At 42.2% G+C, this 19700-nt stretch overlaps 2 protein-coding genes across 2 annotated transcripts in view; both read left to right on the top strand.

The window, feature by feature from the left end:
- Window positions 1–19700, top strand: part of taf3 (TAF3 RNA polymerase II, TATA box binding protein (TBP)-associated facto) — a 996662-nt gene that overhangs the window by 355674 nt on the left and 621288 nt on the right. The gene's annotated exons all lie outside the window — the stretch shown is intronic.
- Window positions 1–19700, top strand: part of fgd6 (FYVE, RhoGEF and PH domain containing 6) — a 32460-nt gene that overhangs the window by 5175 nt on the left and 7585 nt on the right. Inside the window, exons 3-12 of the mRNA XM_079817181.1 lie at window positions 5553–5661; window positions 6231–6298; window positions 6441–6471; window positions 8695–8846; window positions 9039–9195; window positions 10411–10498; window positions 17748–17798; window positions 19035–19093; window positions 19176–19247; window positions 19343–19411. Coding sequence (XP_079673307.1) covers window positions 5553–5661; window positions 6231–6298; window positions 6441–6471; window positions 8695–8846; window positions 9039–9195; window positions 10411–10498; window positions 17748–17798; window positions 19035–19093; window positions 19176–19247; window positions 19343–19411 — 856 coding nt within the window. The remainder of the gene's footprint in view (window positions 1–5552; window positions 5662–6230; window positions 6299–6440; window positions 6472–8694; window positions 8847–9038; window positions 9196–10410; window positions 10499–17747; window positions 17799–19034; window positions 19094–19175; window positions 19248–19342; window positions 19412–19700) is intronic.

Below are 19700 nucleotides of genomic sequence, written 5' to 3'. Positions count from 1 at the left end.
TGCATAGTGATGACGATTTCAAAACAAGGCATCATGAAGCTTTGAGGCGTTATGAATCAGCGAGTCGATTCAGCGGTTTGAATCGCCAAATTTCAGCAGTTTGGCGGTTTGACACGCGATCCGAATCATGATTCGGCTCACTGATTCATAACGCTTCGAAGCTTCATGATGCCTTGTTTTGAAATCGTCATCACTATGTAAGTCGTTATTTAGGGGTTTTTTGCGCACAAAAACTATTGTCGCCGATTCATAAAGTTATTTTAGAACCACTGTAGTGAGATGGACTTTGTAACGACGTCTTTAGTACCTTTTTAAGGGTCTTGAGAGTGTAGAGTACCATTGAGCCAATGGAGGCCTTTCAGAGCCATCAGATTTCAACTAAAATATCTTCATTTCTGTTCCGAAGATGAACGGAGGTCTGACGGGTGTCGAACGACATGAGGGTAAGTAATTAATGACAGAATTTTCATTTTTGGGTGAACTAACCCTTTAAAGGTTCAAGGAGGGGTTCATGGTAGCTTTTGCTCTTGCCATGTTTATAAATTACAGTATTATATTCACATCTCTGGGACCTTTCCTGATCAAATGCCTACAAGATATTAAAGGCCTGTTCACACCAAGACAACTATAACGCTAACTATATTAGCATCCCCACCAACGGATGAGAACATTCTGTTTATTGTGAGCACATGCTGCAGTTATGTCGCTTGAAGCTTTAAATGCTTAAGCTCTTTAAAGCCGGTGGATTCTGATTGGCTGTGAATGTTTTTATCGTTTATCCGCTGAAAAAAAATCATTCCTCTGTCTTCATTGTTATAGCTGTTATGTTGTAGACTCTATTTTCATAGAATTAGTATGATTATTAAAACATTATATTTATCATCTGTGGTGTGAATGGGCCTTAAAGGGATAGTTCACCCAAAAATGAAAATTAGCCCATGATTTACTCACCCTCAAGTCATCCTTTGTGTATATGACATTAGGGCTGGGCGATATATCGCATGACATTGTTAGGCGCATCTCGTCAGTAAAGCCGGTTCCTTGATTAGTAGTAAATCGCCATCACCTGCTTTCAGATAGAGCGGCATTTACGACACAGAGCCGTAGTTCACTGACAAGCTGAGCCATATCGCATTAATTATCGCAGACGATACGTCCGCGATAATTAATGCGATAATCCTAACAATGTCATGCGATATATCGCCCAGCCCTATATGACATTCTTCTTTCAAACGAATAAAATCAGAGTTATATTAAAAAAGTACTGGCTCTTCCAAGCTTTATATTGGCAGTGACTTGTTGAAGTCCATAAAAGTGCATCTATCCATCATAAAACTGCTCCGCTGGGTTAAAGCCCTTCTGAAGCTAAGTGGCACATTTGTGTAAGGAAAAATATCCATATGTAAAACTTTATAGACTAAAATAACTAGGTTCCGGCGGTCAGCGGTACGCAAGTCGACTTGCGCTAAAAGAGTAACCCCTGATGTGATGTATAGGAGCAACAAACTCCCTCTTCTCTTATATCGAAATCCTCCCCCATTTCTCATTAAAAATTCTCATTTTAGACTCCAATTCATGACCGGTGTTTTGTTTGGCTCTATTCACTGCGCTTCTGCATTCGTCAATACCATAGACTGTAAAAAAATATGGACGTAGTGTCCATGACGCCACAAAACCACAATTTGTACCAGGCTGTAAACATGTTTTTTTTCTGCTGTAAAGTTGGGCATTTTAACCCCTCTGGATCTTGTCCCTAGCGGCCAGTCGAGGAATTGCAGTTTAAGTCACTTCCGTATTGGCTTCGAGAGAAACTGCGGGAGGTTGCAGCTTGGTCAATACGCATGCGTCAAGGGTTAGGGGTTACTCTTTTAGCGCAAGTCGACTTGCGTACCGCTGACTGCTGGAATCTAGTTATTTTAGTCTATACATTTTTAAATATGGATCTTACACAAATGCGCCACTTTTCTTCAGAAGGCCTTTATTAACCCCCTGGAGCCGTGTGGAGCAGTTATATGATGGATAGATGTACTTTTATGGACTTCTAAAATGACCACTGCCATTATAAAGCTTGAAGGAGCCAGGACTTTTTTAATATAACTGATTTTATTTGTCATATACACCGAGGATGACTTGTGAGTAAATAATGTCTAATTTTAATTTTTATTGAGTGAACTAACCCTTTAAGACTCATATACACAGAGTAATTTTGGATTTTGTCCAAAATGACAATCTGGATGAGATAAGATGCTGCACTTTTTGGTAAGCTGGAGCTTGTGATTTTGTTAGCATCAACATTTAAAACCTACTGTGCAACAAATATATATATATATATATTTTAACGTGCACTGGTTTGGTCTGTGTGGTCATGCAGTGTGTGTGTGTGTGTGTGTGTGAGAGGGTTACAGTCCACTCTTTGAGTCCAGGTTGGGCTGTTTTCCTGTGGGTTATTTTCAGTGGCCAGAGCAGGAAATGTCTGTAGAGGAGAGAGCTGAGCCACTGGAAAATAACCTTTCCCTCTCTCTCTGTTTCTCCCACACTCTTTTCTCTCATTCTCAGAATTTTCAATTGAGATCTTCTGGCTCACAGTCATGCTTTGTCATTACAACATTTCCAACACAGTAGCAAAAATCATGTCATCTTATTCTGATTACAAATATTCCAACTGCTGACTGTAATGCTGACCTCATTATAAAACATCAGAGCCCACGGCTAACCTTTTTGCAGCAGTAAGTGCTTTTGTAATAAAGTTGTGTTCTATTTTTGTAGAGGAATTCTTGCGCAAGCAGAGTTTATTTTTTGTCTAAAAAAACTAATTTCATGCATAAGCCTCTAGATCAAAAAGAATGGAAAGAAGATAAACCAATTTAGCAACATAAATTCCAAACATTTGACTTGTAGTGTGTTTATTGTGATGACTGTGGTCTTTGTAAACACATTCTTGACCTCCATCACACATTGGCTTGTCAGTGATGAGGTCTCAGTGCCGGTGAAAACTTACAGCATTTGCTGAATTCGCAGTTGGTTTCCAGATGCACAGGACGTTGAATCAAGTTTGTGGTCATATGTTTGGAGTTGTCAGCAAGTTGTTACCAACAAATATGTTACTGTCGTGTGGGCTAAAAGCCCTTGATCACAGTAGTAATACATTATCATCTTTGATCTCTCAGTACAAAAACTTTGTTGTGCACACAACAATACACTGCTTTAATTCTGTATCCCACCATATTACAACGCAAATCTTTTTCTCAACTTCTTGTTTGATTGGACTTGAACATAAGTCCCAAGTGTTTTTGTTTACAAGTTATGCTAGCTACTGTTCATTTATTTGATCCAAAATACAGCAAAAACAGTAATATTGTGAAATATTTTTTATAATTTTAAGTAACTCTTTTCTATTTGAATATATTTTAAAATGTAATTTATTCATGTGATGCAAAGCTGAATTTTCAGCACCATTACTCCAGTCTTCAGTGTCACATGATCCTTCAGAAACCATTCTAATCATTCTAATATGATGATTTGCTGCTCAAGAAATGTTAAAAACAGATTCTTTAAAGAATAGAAAGATCAAAAGAACATAATTTATCTGAAATAGAAAGCTTTATGTAAAATTATTACACTACCGCTGAATTAGAAACAGTTTTTTTTTTTACAGCTTTTTGGTAAAAATTTAATTAATTAATATTATTATTAAGCAAAGGTTGTATTAAATTGATCCAAAGTGACAGTTAAGACATTTATAATGTTACACAAGTTTCCTATTTCAGATAAATGCTGTTCTTTTAAACTTTCTATTCATCAAAGAATCCTGAAAAAAGTTGTAAACTGCCGTTTTCAGCATTTCTTTAGCAGCAAGTCATCATATTAGAATAATTTCTGAAGGATCATGTGACACTGAAGACTGGAGTAATGATGCTGAAACTTCAGCTCTGCATCACATGAATAAATTACATTTTATAATATATTAAAATAGAAAAGTGTTATTTTAAACTAAAAAATGTTTCACAATATTACTGTTTTTGCTGTATTTTGGATCAAATAAATGCAGCCTTAGTGAGCAGAAGAAATTTCTTTTAAAAACATTTAAAAATCTTACCGATCTAAAACTTTTGAAAGATAGTGTTAGACATGTGCTTATATACGAAAAATGTGAAAATCCACATTCAGTCTCTGACAGATTTGATAGATAGATAGTATTTGTATTTAAGAAATTACACGTGCACATGTAGCATACTACTTCCTTGTTTTTGCATACTGTTTCAGTATTTTTATTTATAGATGTAATATTAGCTAGCATACAGTGTATACTGCACAGTATACACTAGGCACCATGCTAGTATTACATTCTGAAAACAGCCACTTTCTCTTTAACTGTGGGATTTGAACACAGTGGACTTGATTGGTTAATGGGAGTCAGGCAGAAGCACTTGGGAGTGAAACGTGTGTGTGTGTGTGTGTGTGTGTGTGTGTGTGTGTGTGTGTGTGTGTGTGTACTAGCTATAGTTTTGGAACAACTGGAGCTAAATGAAATCCCTTCAAAACCTTCTTTTGGAGACATTTAGGGACATCCTCAGTTGAAAAATGTATTCAAATCAAAAGCTATTTATTTATTTATTTTAAGGTGTAGAGTTTGGGTTAGTTGGCAATAATTATAATTCGTAAAACAGTAATCTGTAATCAATCTTCATTTACATGATAAAGAATGCATTTAAGTTGTGTGAGCCATCACTGTGGTAAAGGTCAATAATTAATTCAGTGATATTCAGATTCTGCACATTCCAGCTTCTAAATTTGAGTGCCCTTAATAGATAGAGTTAAACTCAAATTTTAGATAACATTCACAGTAATTTCCCAGGCACGACAGAAACTCCAAACTCCTGCCTGTGTATCTCTCTCTGTGTGAGAGGTTGTGCATTTGAGGGTTTGTCTGGGTGTGTGTGTGTGTGTGTGTCTCTTTGCTGAGTGAGTTTATATAAGCTGTAAACAAGAGCAGCTCTGTCCTGTCGCAGGAGAAAGAATGAGAGCGAGGGGAACCAGAAAAAGGGCAGAAAGTGTGTGAATACATGAGCATGTGTGAGAGTTTGCTATCTGGTGCTTCTCCCAAAAATGATTTTTTTTTTTTTTTTCACTCATGTCACTTCAAAATAGTTTTTTTTAGGTATAACTCAAAAAGAGAAATGATAAAACAAAAATCATAAATGTAGTCCTTATTATGCACAAGGCTTTTGAAGGCATGTGTGAGGAACAGACATTTTTTTTGCTTCAAATAGCAAATCTAATTTGCACCCTGTGCATATTTAAATTTGGATAGTGAGGTTGTGTCATTGGAGGCACATGCAAAAACCTCATAATATTAAATATTTAAATATTTTATTATATATAGATCATTATTTTATTTTTCATTTTATTTTATTTATTTTCATTTAGTATTACTATTAGGCTGAAATTGAATATTAAACTAATTTGAATTTAAATATGTAAATTTGTGTGTATTTTTGTGCATGAATACATGTTTGATTGTATGAACGTGTGCACTTCCTGTTTGACAACAGATGTTCTGTAAGTGGTGATCTATCAGAGGATGGATTGAGCTCTAATGAGGACGATGGTAACAGCTCCGATTCCAGTAAGGAAGACATGAGCCAATCAAAAGATAAAGAGGTATGCCCAAAACAACATCACAACAGTCACATGGATAACTTTTTACAATTTCTTCAAAAGCTTTTTGAAGTTTAGAGGGACAGGTTTTACTAAAAAATATATTTCAAAGATGAATGAAAGGTTTTGGAACGGCATGAGGACTATCATGAGTAATTAATTTTTGAGTGAACTAACCCTTTAAATACACTGAGAATGTTGTCAATTTGAAGAGAACAAAATAGCTCCAATCACGTGTGGATAAATCAGATTTGGGAAGGTGTGTCCAGCAGACTTTCTGTCTGGAGATAATCCATAGAGACCCCCAGACACACCCCGATTTGACAAACAGGGGGTGCTTTCAGTCAAACTTTGTCCTTGTGTTTAGACCAACCCCGATCCAAATAAAGACTGCAGTCTCTCACCAGCCCAAAACACACAAACACACTCACATTTGTTTTGCTATGAGACTGTATGTTGTTGGTAATCATGGTTGGATGTAGCAACTATGTAAGTTAATGACACTTCAAATTCTACCGTAGATTTTAAAATGGCCTAATGTTATAACAGCATTTTAACTTGTGTGTCTTCAGGAGGTAGAGAGAGCAAAGAGGAACAAGGTGGTCCACATCGCAATGGAGATAATGAGCTCAGAGAAAGTGTAAGCAATGACATTAGAAAGCATTTTATTATGACACGCCTTCCATGACAAATTATTTCATATTTAATAGTCTATATATGCATATTTAGGGGGGGATATTTAGTTGAATTTATATTTTGATTCATTTTGTTTGTCTTTGCAGATTTGTGGATGTTCTGAAGTTACTTCACATCGTAAGTCATCACTGTTTTCACTGGCTTCTCAGAGCAAGAATTATTTTATGCAGGAAGTTTGTGTCCAGCCATTTGTTTATTTTATTAATTTCACATGTGTTCTCGAATAGTGTTTGATTCTTACAGTTACAGTAGGATCATAGAGGGAAACACACACAGACACATTTGTCTGTTTATTTTAGGATTTTAATGAGTAGCTGTGTGCAAGTGTATTTAAGGAAGCACAGGACTACATGCATTCTAAACTGACCATCAACGTTGAAATGTTATGGGTTCAATACAAGTTGACAGCATAATGTTGATTGCCACAAAAAAATATTTTGACTCATCCCGCAAGCAAAAGAAATCGCATGAACTGTAATGCATCTACGATAGAGTTTTTTTTGGGGGGGCAAGGCGTTTTGAAGGCTGTTCAAAACTATTGCTGTTTAACAGGTTAAAAGCAGAAATGTGAAGCTCATATTTTCCATAGCTCAACTTTCCATATTTTTTTGTAAACAACTGTACAAAAAAGTTATTTGAGATGTCTAAACCGGCCATTTAGCAGTGGGACAACTTTTTTTTCTAAGCAGATGAACTTCTGATTGGGAGTTTGCACATATAAATAGTACTTTGTGGATAGTAGCGCCACGTCCCTTTCTGGTATTCTTGTATGAATCATGTGAGAATTACTGTTTATGTATGTTTATCTCGACGTAATGGCATTTGTAAGTGCATCGGTCAAAACATTTGTCACTACATTTTGAAGTCCGGCAGTAATGGGAGGTAAGCACAGAAAGCTGCAACAAGCTAAACCCTCTCTAAACTATGTAAGTTTGTTTAAAATATAAAAGAAAATTGTGACTTTATCTCACAATTCAGATTTTTTTTCTTGCAATTGCGGGTTTATATCTTGCAAATTCTACTTTTTTTCTTAGAATTGCATGATATAAACTCGCAATTGTGAGTAATAAAGTCAGAAGTGAGATATAAACTCGCAATTTACAGAAAAAGTCAGAATTGCGAGACATAAACTCACAATTGCGAGACAAAAGTCAAAATCGTGAGAATAAACTCGCAATTGCAGAAAAGTCAAAATCGCCAGATATAAACTCGCAATTGCGAGACAAAAGTCAGAATTGTGAGAATAAACTTGCAATTGCGAGAAGTCAAAATCGCCAGATATAAACTCGTAATTGCGAGACAAAAGTCAAAATCGTGAGAATAAACTCGCAATTGCAGAAAAAAAGTCAAAAATGCAAGATATAAACTCACAATTGCGAGACAAAAGTCATAATTGTGAGAATAAACTTGCAATTGCGAGAAAAGTCACAATTGATAGAGATAAAGTCAAAATTGCAAGATATAAACTCACAATTGCAAGAAAAAAACAAAATTTTCACTTCCACTTTTAAAAAAAAACTTGTGAGATATAAACTCACAATTGCGAGAAGTCAAAATCGTGAGATATAAACTCCCAATTGCAGAAAAAAGTCAAAATTGCAAGATATAAACTCGCAATTGCGAGGCAAAAGTCAGAATTGTGAGAATAAACTTGCAATTGCGAGAAGTCAAAATCGTGAGAATAAACTCGCAATTGCAAAAAAAGTCAAAATTGCAAGATATAAACTGACAATTGCGAGAATAAAAGTCATAATTTGACACAGTGAACAAATTCTGTGGTGCATGCTGACCCTGCCTTATTCAGATTGATGTAAAGAATTAGAGAGAAAGTCAGAGAAAGAGTGACAGGAAAGAGACAGCTGAGGAAAGACGAGAGGAAGAGCTTGTCCAGAGAGACTGTGGTAAAGGAATAAGAGATCAACGGACAGAGAGAGTTTTCGGAAAGAAATTACACCCACCCTCCCTTTAACCCACTTGTTTGGCCGTGACCCCGAACAGCTGTCCTAAAGACACGTGTGTGTGTGTGTGTGTGTTTGTGAAAGAAAATGTTCTCTTTACTTCCTGTTAAATCTGTAGATGGACTGTGCTGTCAGTTTATGTGCTTCAGTTTGTTTGTTTTTACTCTGATTGTGTTTGAAAAGATGAAAGATTTATTGCAAAAATTGACTGTTATTGGCACTGTTTGTGGTTTAAGTTTTAGTGCAGGTAAATAAAGTCAATGTTTGAATTCACGGATGTTAACGCGTGTCTTTTGCTATTACTCATCTTGCTTAGCTCTCTTTGTTTTGTTGCCGTAGCCTGGAAATTTGGCTGTAGCTTACATCTCCATTTCTGTGTCAGGATTTCCGGGACGCAGTTGCCAAAGCGACTCGTGCGAGCGGGAAGCCGTTGTTGGAGGAGAAAGTGTTGAATCAAATCTTGTACTATCTGCCCCAACTCTACGAACTTAATAAAGACCTGCTGAAAGAGCTGGAGGAGAGAGTGGCCCACTGGTAAGACACACACACACACCATATGAAAGTTAAATGTGTTGCTAATGAGTTTCTTGTCATGTAATAGAACAAGAGCGTATTGGAAGTATAACTTCTATATAAATAAAAATGTGTATTTTCTAAATTTGTCAATCTGTCAATACTCAATACAAATTTTTTTTTTGTTTCCGGGAATCTCTCTTACTCCTGCAGGTCCGATCATCAGAGGTTGGCTGATATCTTTGTTCAGAAGGGTCCGTATCTGAAGATGTATTCCACCTACATACGAGAGTTTGACCATAACGTGGCTCTGCTGGACGAACAGTGTCGCAAAAATCCTCCTTTTGCAAGCGTTGTTCGTCAGTTTGAGGTAGGAGTGTGTGTGCGCCCATCTTTATAAGACCAAATGTCCATATAATGATGTACATCGTCCCCACAATGAAAATAGATTAATATAGAGAATAAAATATTAAGAAATGTTTCGACTTTCAATTTTCAACATCTTCTGTAAGACTTTTTTTTTTTTTTATTATGAAAACAATAGAATACCCCATACTATGATATAAAAGGGAAGGTGTGTGTGTGAGAGAGAGAGACACTGTTTTAGTAGTTGTTGCACACATATTGATAATGAAACATGGAAACCTGCAACAGCACGAATAATGAATTTTTATTGTTTGCATAATTTTAATGCAAAGTTCTGATTATCTGTTTTAAAAAGTACATTTTCAAAAAGTTAAATTAAGCAATTATTTGTTAATGTCGTGTAAAATGCTTGTGGACAATACCAAAAAAAGTGCCTGTAGCTTATTTTAATAAAATTGAATGGTAATACTTTACAATAAGGTCTCATTTGTTAACATTAGTTTATGCATTAAATAACAAGGAGCAACATATTTTACAGAATTTAATAACTTTTGTTAATGTTACTTAATAAAAATTATAATGTTTATGTTAGTTCACAGTGCATTAACTAATATTAACATACAGCTATTAATCGAATCTAAAATGTGTATTAATGAATGTTGAGATTAACATGAACTAAGATTAATAAATGCTGTAGAATTATTGTTCATGTTAATGTTAACTAATGTAGTTAACTAATGTTAACAAATGAAGCCTTATTATAAAGTGTTACTATTTTAATATACTTTTAAAAATATATTTTATTTTAATTGAGCTGTATTTTATTATTATTTTAATTTGAAACATTTGTATTTGATGTCATTATTTGTTATTAATTGTAATTTTGCTTTGTTTGTCATTTTATTTTTGTATTTGTTTAACTTTAATGTATCATTCATTTATTACATTAATACTAATGTTTATAGAACATACAGTTAAGATGCTTTCTCTAATAGCATTTTTATCTTGTTAATATTAAAACTGTTTCTTAGATTTACTTTTGAAATGAACTGACATTACAACATACAGCATGAGTACTATACTGATTGAACCAATTCATTGATAGTTATATATTTAGTGAATGCAAAGTGGATATTTTTTTCAAACAGGGAAAGTCATTATTTTTTACAAGTACATTTGATAATGCTTCACATTTATGATTCCACTCTTTCATCCTCAGACGAGTCCTCGCTGTGCTAGTCTTGCTTTGAAGCATTACCTGCTGAAACCGGTGCAGCGGATACCTCAATACCAGCTGCTGCTCACAGGTACACACCCTCACACCTACACACCCTGGTGTTAAGATGCGTTTTGGTTGATCGGATCACAAGTGGACGGCGCTGAATACAGGTGTAAACGGAGTCTAAAAAGTTTTGAGCTTGTCTATTTTTGAGCACTTCCAGAGGTAATCGAAAACACATTCGACCGGATTGCTTTCGTATTGTAAACCCTCATGTGGTCGAATGTCTTCAGATAGCCACAAAAGACTGTCTACTCTCCGCCTACTGACCTAACGCGTAAACATTAATGGAAGCACGCTAGCCAGACGGGTTCTCTTACGTGAGATTCTCTCGTATTGCGTAAGTTCCTTACGCATCGGGAAAGTATTCTTTCTTCGAGATTTCTGAAAAACCCAAAATTATCCTTAATTTTATAACATTGTCAACGCAGTGCGGCAGCCTGGCAGACCATAGCAGGCTATTCCAGCGTGCTATTGGCTGCTCTGCTGGCAACTGCAGCAGCCTATCGGTGAGCCCGCGTGACGTGGCGACCAATGAGGGCGCTTCGCGCCCACCTGGCTTCATTTGCCTACAGGTGGGGCGTGGCCACGTGTATATAAGCAGGGCTCACGGGCTGCATATTCGATTTTCTTTTCTTCAGCGAAGCCCTTCGCATCGCTGGATCTGGAACCCGCCGCCGTGATCGTGCAGACGAGCAAGCAGAGGACAGTGCCTGAAGAAGCCGGCAGCACCGCGCCACCTTCAGCCATCCGTGCCTGCTCTGCTATCCGGCAGCCCATATCCTTTTTCTCGCTCAGTGTTGTCGCCGCTGCGTCACACTTTCTCAAAAAGAGCCGAGCGTTTGTTCCAAAATGTCTCGTTCCACCTGCGGCTCGTGTCACGCGCAGCTCAGTTCCGGGGACCGCCATGTGATCTGCGCTCTCTGCCTGGGCCGTGATCACGCCGCCGCCGCACTTCTCGCCGGCGGATGCCCGGAGTGCGAGGAACTGACGATGTCGACCCTGCGGGCTCGACTCGATCAGTTCGAGGACGACATCCCTCCAGTCTCTGCTAAGCCGCGCAGAAAGAAGCGCCGCTCGCAGCGGACTCCGGAGTTCGCTGAGAGAAGCTCGCCGGAACCCTTCCCGCCCGCTTCACTCTCGCCTTCCCCACCCCCACCCCAGGCCGCCTTTTCTGTTGCCGCCTCCGGGGATGAGGCAGATGCGGCCGCGGAACGCGCCGACAGCTGCTCCATCATGGCTTCCGACAGTGAGGAATGGTCTTCCGCGACCTCTTCAGTCCGAGCCTCCGGACGCTCTCGAGCGGGTGAGGACGCCGAACTGTTGCGCCTTCTCACCCGGGCTGTCGAGCAGCTAGGCCTTGAATGGGCCCCGCCCAAGGTGGCAGCGCCGAATCGACTTGACGGATGCTTCCTAAACAGTCGCCGCCGTGCGCCCACCTCCAGGACTGCACCTTTTCTGCCAGAGCTTCACGAGGAGCTCGCGAAGTCCTGGAACGCGCCATTCTCCGCGAGGGTCTCGTCTCAGGCTTCTTCGACACTCTCACAAGTTGACGGCGCGGCTGAGAAAGGCTACAATGCTATCCCTCCGGTGGAAGAGGCGGTCGCAGCGCACCTTTGCCCGCCTTCTGGTTGGCGCTCAAAGACTGCCCTCCCGTCTAAGGCCTGCAGAGTGACGTCATCGCTGATCGGCCGCGCTTTCGCTGCCTCCGGTCAAGCTGCATCTGCTCTGCACTCTATGGCCGTGCTGCAAATCCTCCAAGCCAATCTCCTCCACGACCTGGATGAGAAAAGCTGTGACGCTGAGTTGATCACGGATTTGCGAAGCGCGACGGATCTCTCCCTCCGCGCTACCAAGACCGCAGCACAGGCCCTCGGACGCTCCATGGCCTCCCTCACGGTAGCTGAGCGCCACCTCTGGCTCACGCTCGCGGACATGCGAGAAACAGAGCGCGCGGCCTTCCTAAACGCCCCGCTCTCCCCGTCTGGGCTCTTCGGACCAGCGGTCAAGGGGATTGTCGATCGTTTCTCTGAAGTACAGAAAACGACGCAGGCCATGAACCTCTTCCTGCCTCGACGCCCCGGCGCCAGCAATAGCTCCGTTGCTCGCCGTCCTCGCGACCAGCCAGCACCGAGCTCCGCGCAGCGCCCAGCGCTGCCCCCTTCGTCTCAGCGAAGACCGAGCGGCCGCCCCAGATCGCGCTCTTCCAGCCGTGGTAAGCCGCCTCCCCCTCGGGGCCCCCGGCCTAGGATCGCGCTGAAGTCCGAGCCTCCAAAGTCCTCCTAGCCAGAGGCAAGAAACGACGGTTAAGTCCCGCCGCGGCCGGACCACCGTCAAAACTCTCTTTCCTGTCAGCCCCCACCACTGTGGCTGCTGCAGATGGATTTCACGCAGCCAGCGAGCCGGCAAAAACGCCCTCTCGCCTGTCAATAACCGCCGTTTTTACGGCGAACCAGAGAAATCACCGCACCGCGCCCGCCCCTCCTATACAGGCCGTCAAACGCGCGAAGCGCGGCGTTTCGAGCCCGGAGGCCGTTCTATCCCGTGTGGCACACGCGAAAGCGTGGGAAGCCATTCCAGGTGTATCAGAATGGGTGCTGAGAACAGTGAAGCACGGCTACACTCTGCAGTTCGCTCGCCGCCCTCCGCGCTTCTGTGCGCGTACAGAGACGAGAGTGAGCGAGGAAGTAGCACATCTACTTCGAGCGGAGATAGCCACGCTGCTGTGCAAAGGGGCTATAGAACCGGTTCCCCATTCTATGAGCGAGTCAGGCTTTTACAGCCGGTATTTTCTCGTGCCAAAAAGGGATGGGTCGCTCAGACCGATTCTGGATCTGAGGCGTCTGAACAAAGCTCTTATGAGGAGATCGTTCAAGATGCTCACGACCAAGCAGATCCTCGCGCATATTCGCCCGAGAGACTGGCTAATTTCCCTAGATTTGAAAGATGCATATTTTCAAATCAAGATAACGCCGCGTCACAGGCCATTCTTACGATTCGCCTTCGACGGCCAGGCTTATCAATACACCGTCCTTCCGTTCGGCCTGTCACTAGCACCCCGTACATTTACGAAGTGCATGGACGCGGCCCTCGCTCCCCTGAGAAATCGAGGGGTGCGAATATTGAACTACCTGGACGATTGGCTCATCCTGGCGCAATCAGAGGCCGAGCTCCTCGCCCACAGGGCAATGCTGCTCAGCCATCTGGACAGCCTGGGGCTCACGGTCAATTGGACCAAGAGCTCATTAGTGCCCACGCAATCAACCTCATTTCTGGGTTTGAATCTGGACACTGCGGCAATGTCAGCCCGCCTGTCACCCCTACGCGCGCGCCAAGTTCGGCGCATGGCTGCGTACTTCCGGCCGGGCAAAATCGCACCTCTCAAGCTTTTTCAGAGGATGCTGGGACGTATGGCCTCAGCTGCAGCTGTGCTCCAGCTGGGCTTAATGCGCATGCGCCCGCTGCAACGCTGGTTAAACGCCCGAGTGCCTCACAGAGCCTGGGCGTCCGGAGGCTTCAGGATCAGAGTGACTCAGGGCTGCGTTTCAGCCCTAGAGCCCTGGTTAGTAGCCGACTGGTACCAGCGGGGAGTGACAATGGGAGCCATCTCACACCGCAAAGTCATCTCGACGGACGCCTCCACCTCGGGTTGGGGCGCCGTTTTCAAGGGCAGACCGGCCTCGGGCCTCTGGTCGAGCGGAGAAAAACTCCTACACATAAACTGTTTGGAGATGATAGCGGTAGAGAACGCGCTCAAGCAGTTTCTCCCGTTTATACGAGGACACCACGTGTTGGTCCGGTCGGACAATACCACGGTGGTGTCCTACGTGAACCGGCAGGGCGGTGTCAGGTCCAGGTGTCTGGGTAATCTGACGGAACGCCTGCTCGTGTGGGCACACAGCTCGCTGAGAGCTGCGCACGTACCGGGCCACCTCAATGTGGGCCCGAACAAGCTGTCCAGGGGCCTCATTCTCCCAGGAGAATGGTCCCTGCACCCCCAGACAGTCCAGCTGGTATGGCGCCTATTCGGCAGAGCGGAGCTCGACCTCTTTGCAACAAAACAGAACGCCCGCTGCCCGACGTTTCTGTCCAAAAACGAGGATGCGATGTCCCAACCTTGGCCCAGCCTCCCGCTGTATGCTTTCCCGCCGATTTCCCTATTGACCCAGGTCATAGCGAAAATCAGGGAGACGCGCCGCCCGGTGCTCCTTATAGCGCCGCGCTGGGAGAACCAGATTTGGTACCCAGAGCTGGTGAAGCTGTCGCACTCACCCCCCTGGCCAGTTCCGCTGAGAGCAGACCTCCTCTCTCAAGCAGGAGGGTCAGTTTGGCATCCCCATCCAGAGCGATGGTCTCTGCATGTATGGGTGACCAACGGATACCCGTTGACCTGCCCGAAGGGGTTATGAACACGATTTCACACTCTAGAGCCCCCTCGACGAGGCGGTTATATAGTTCTAAGTGGTCGGTGTTCACTGAGTGGTGTGCTTCCAAGGGATTGGATCCACAGCAATGTGGGGTCCAGCGGGTGCTCTCCTTCCTCCAGGAGCTGTTGGAACTGGGCAGGTCCCCTTCCACGCTCAAAGTGTATGTAGCGGCCATAGCAGCGTTCGCTCAGACGACGCTAGGCAGCACGCTAGGAAGGAACGAGCTCATCATCCGTTTCCTCAGAGGAGCCAGACGGATTAATCCCCCGCGGCCCCCATCGGTTCCTATTTGGGATCTGGCCTTGGTCCTAGAGGCCATGAAGGCTCATCCTTTCGAACCGCTCGAGACTGTGGAACCAAGGTTCCTTTCGCTAAAAACCGCGTTCCTGATAGCTCTGGCTTCAGTAAAACGCGTGGGGCATCTACACGCGCTCTCAGTGAGCCCGACGTGTATGGAGTTCGGCCCAAATGACTCCAAGGTCATTCTTAGGCCAAGGCATGGTTATGTCCCCAAAGCGATAGGCACTCCCTTCAGGGCGCAGATTGTCTCCCTCTCGGCTCTGCCAGCACCCGACGAGGGGGACGGTGGCAATGTCCTCTGCCCTGTCAGGGCATTGAGGGTTTACGTCACACGCTCCGCCGCCTTCAGGCGTTCTGAGCAGCTATTTGTTTCGTTTCGTTTGGAGGGCGCACTAAAGGTCTCGCCTCCTCGAAACAGACCCTGTCCAGGTGGATAGTGGACGCGATTGCAGTAGCTTACGCTTCCAAACACCTGCAGTGCCCGCTAGGTGTCAGAGCACACTCCACCAGAGGCATGGCCTCTTCGTGGGCTTGGGCCAGAGGGATTTCCATCCACGATATCTGTATGGCGGCAGGCTGGGCCTCCCCGTCTACGTTCGTGAGATTTTACAATCTGGAAGTTCCTGCCTTACAGGCGAAAGTGTTATCAGTTCAATAAGGCTGTTGGTTCTGCCCAGTGATTCTGCGCAGACATAGCTCACATACTGGTTGTAAGTTCGGTACGAGGCTTATGTAAATTTGAAGGAGACCGGCGGTGCCGTTCCCTCATTTACGAAAAGAGCTGTTGTGAGTTTGAAGGTGACCGGCGGTGCCATTACCTCACTCATATGACAAGATATTGTGAATTTGAAGGCGACCGGCGTTGCCGTTCCCTCATTCATGAGACAAGGTGTGGTTAATTTGAAGGCGACCGGCAGGTACCGTTCCCTCATTCATAAGACAGGGTGTTGTAACCACCCGTTGTAACCACCTGTCAGTTCGAACGAAGTGTCTGTATATGTGGTGGCCCGTTTTCCTTACCGGCCACCCTGCCCGAGCAGTGTTATGGTCCCCGGTTCCCTGGGATACATATGCTGTACGCGAGGTGCGCACGGCGTTGACAATGTGTTCCCGATGCGTAAGGAACTTACGCAATACGAGAGAACCTCTCGTAAGAGAACGATACTCGGTTACTTAACGTAACCTCGGTTCTCTCTAGAAGAGGGAACGAGTATTGCGTTCCTTGCCGTGCGCCCCGCGGGCTTTTACGCTTCAGAACTACGAAAACCGAATATGCAGCCCGTGAGCCCTGCTTATATACACGTGGCCACGCCCCACCTGTAGGCAAATGAAGCCAGGTGGGCGCGAAGCGCCCTCATTGGTCGCCACGTCACGCGGGCTCACCGATAGGCTGCTGCAGTTGCCAGCAGAGCAGCCAATAGCACGCTGGAATAGCCTGCTATGGTCTGCCAGGCTGCCGCACTGCGTTGACAATGTTACAAAATTAAGGATAATTTTGGGTTTTTCAGAAATCTCGAAGAAAGAATACTTTCCCGATGCGTAAGGAACTTACGCAATACTCGTTCCCTCTTCTAGAGAGAACCGAGGTTACGTTAAGTAACCGAGTATCGATTTAATTTGTCAACTGGAGACCCAATATTGGTTTGAAGTCAAAAAAAGTACCAAGCACAATGTTGTCTCACCATTCCTGATTTATAACACACACTCACAGCGTTCGGCGGTTCTTGCGGCTGTCAGAGCGGAAAAACGAAAGCTGATGCTCGCCGTGTGTTTTTCCGTCGTCTGCGGTCGCGTTCATATGTAAATTGTGTGAGCTTATTTCGTCCAGCAGACTGAAAGATCTGAAAAACACATACATAGACCCTCTCCTCAAAGTGGATGAAAGTGGACAAAAGAGATTAAAACACCAGGTGTAAACGGGAATATCTGCCTCGTCCACTTGTGATCTGATCATCCAAAACTCATTTTAATACCAGGGGGCCAGTTGCATAAACTTAGCCATTATGTTTAGACTGTGTCTTAAGAACTAATTTGACACAGCAATTAGTCAAGAGGTAATCAGTCTTACTTTTCTGATTCAAATTAGACCAATCTAGCTTTTTATGTAACTGACTTTAAAAAGTTAAGAACAGTCTTGAAGAACAAAATAGACAACTAACTTTTAAGACTAGTCTAAGCAGTTTATGCAACCGACCCCAGGTGTAAACAGGTCTTCAGACGAGTGCACACTGCACTCCACAGCAAAACAGGAGGGAATCAGGCCCATTACAGGAAACCACATACAGCTGATGCGTCATCACGGGCACATTTTTGGTACTACACATCAGGTTATGAACTTGTCAGAAAATTCTTTTTTTGGTTTTGGCTAGATTAAGCATAACAGTTTGGTTGAAGTGAATTTGAATTCTTAGTTTTCAGCACATCACCCCTTTCACACGTGGACAAACTTGTGATTAAACTTAAAATTAAGCTAACGGAGTAATTAAACGGAGAATACACAGCAAATCTCTCTGACTAATTTTGAATCTTCCAATTCATCATTTCTTTCAGATTATTTGAAGAATCTTCCTGAGGATTCATCCGACTACAAAGACACAAAAAGTAAGAGCATACCATTTTCCCTGGAAATGACACAGGGACTCATAATATGGTGCTACGGTGGTACTTTTAGAGAGTGACCTGCAAATAAACAGAATAAAATGACCTGGTAAAATGTGCAGTAAACAAAAATTACAGCTAAGCCCATTGTCTTAGACATGTATCATAGTTTTATCACCTCATTCATCAAAATCGTAAGTGCTGGTCAGTTTTTAAAAAAACCTTTTTCATTTTCCAAAACAATGTAGTCCATGTGAATGTAAAAATGTGAATCTTGGTTTTTATACAAAGACATTAGTTTTCATAGACTTTAGTCAGGGTAGCGCCATATTTCACTTTTGACAGGAATGAAAACGAGGCTGTGAGCCAGGTTGCCAAGTCCTTGGGCTACTTTTAAACTGTTGAAGTTAAAGGTTCGACATATTGCATAAATTATATTTGACTTATTTTGACTATAATTTGATTTATATTGATTATATTTTTATTTTGGAATATATTATATTCTAACAATGATACAACTCTGCTAAATGTTAAGTTTTGTAAAGGAGGGCCTTTGATCCACTACGATTTAAACTGTGTATACAATTTAGTGACTCAAAAATATGTATTTTAGGTATGGGAATGACATATTTTGAGTTTGGATGTTTGGGATATGGCCATTTGGGCTATTTTTGATTTGTCCATTGAGCTAGTTTTGTAATAGACCTGGCAACCATGGCTTTGAGGGATAAAATACAAGTGCGTTCAATGGATTGTACTGTTGTTTAACAACACACCAGTTGTTCATCTGACAAAACATCTTTACGAAAAGCTTTTTAAAAGCTTTACGAAGTTTTTTTGAGTTGGATCTGAGTTGTAAAAATTACATCATCTAGTACTTTTATACAGTATGTGCCATTGCAAAGACTATACAAGCCTTGTTTTCATCAGTGTTAAATTCAATATGGCATCTAATCCGACTAAGGTCTATAAATGCTTCCAAAATTTAAATATCTATTTGTCCTAAAGGCATGTTATTGATCTTTTGTGTTATTGACATTTCCTCTTTTTTTTTTTTTTTTTCATTAATCTGTGTCACTCGAACGTCTGTCACAATACAGAAAATGTATTTACTTTATCTGAGGTTTTTGCTGCAAAATGAAACTTTATTCTGTTAAATACTTTGATTATTTTATTTATGAGTTGATGAGTACAAAAAAAATCATTGAAATGTTTTATTGGTTTGTTTGGTTTCCCCAGCTGCTCTTAGTGTGGTGAAAGAAGTGGCAAACCATGCGAACGACATCATGAAGCAAGGGGTAACGCAACAAACACACAATCACGCTTTTATGAGGAAATTATGAATATAAACAACATCTTACACGCATCTCATTTATTCAGGATAACTTTCAGAAGCTGATGCAGGTTCAGTACAGTCTGAATGGTCATCATGAAATCGTCCAACCTGGCAGGGTAAGAAACTCAAGTACCCATGATTCATTATGTCTGAGCAGTGAACAAAGTCTCTGTTTTGGCAAACTAACATACTGTTCTTGTGTCATACGCAGGTTTTCTTAAAGGAGGGCACTCTGATGAAACTCTCCAGGAAAGTTATGCAGCCCAGAATGTTCTTCCTGGTGAGAAATGATGGTCAAGTTAAGGCTAAATACTATTAAAATGTTTATTAAAAAATGCACAGTGTTATTTTAGTATAGTATTTATGTACTTTATAGCTTTAATAAATATTTCTAATTAGTTTATTTTTTGTTTTTATTTAATTTGTTATTCCTTGTGTGATTTTTGTCTTTTTTTAAAAATATATATTACTATTAAGGTTTAATTTATTTTTTAAATTTTTGTTTTAGTTTTACTCATAAATTCTTTCCTGTTTGTAATTTTAGTGTTTCAACTTATTTCAGTTAGTTA

The sequence above is a fragment of the Gobio gobio genome (genome assembly GCF_949357685.1).
Source record: "Gobio gobio genome assembly, chromosome: 5".
Taxonomy (NCBI): domain Eukaryota; kingdom Metazoa; phylum Chordata; class Actinopteri; order Cypriniformes; family Gobionidae; genus Gobio; species Gobio gobio.
The sequence above is the reverse complement of the archived record's forward strand: the minus strand, read 5'-3'. Positions and strand labels throughout refer to the sequence as shown.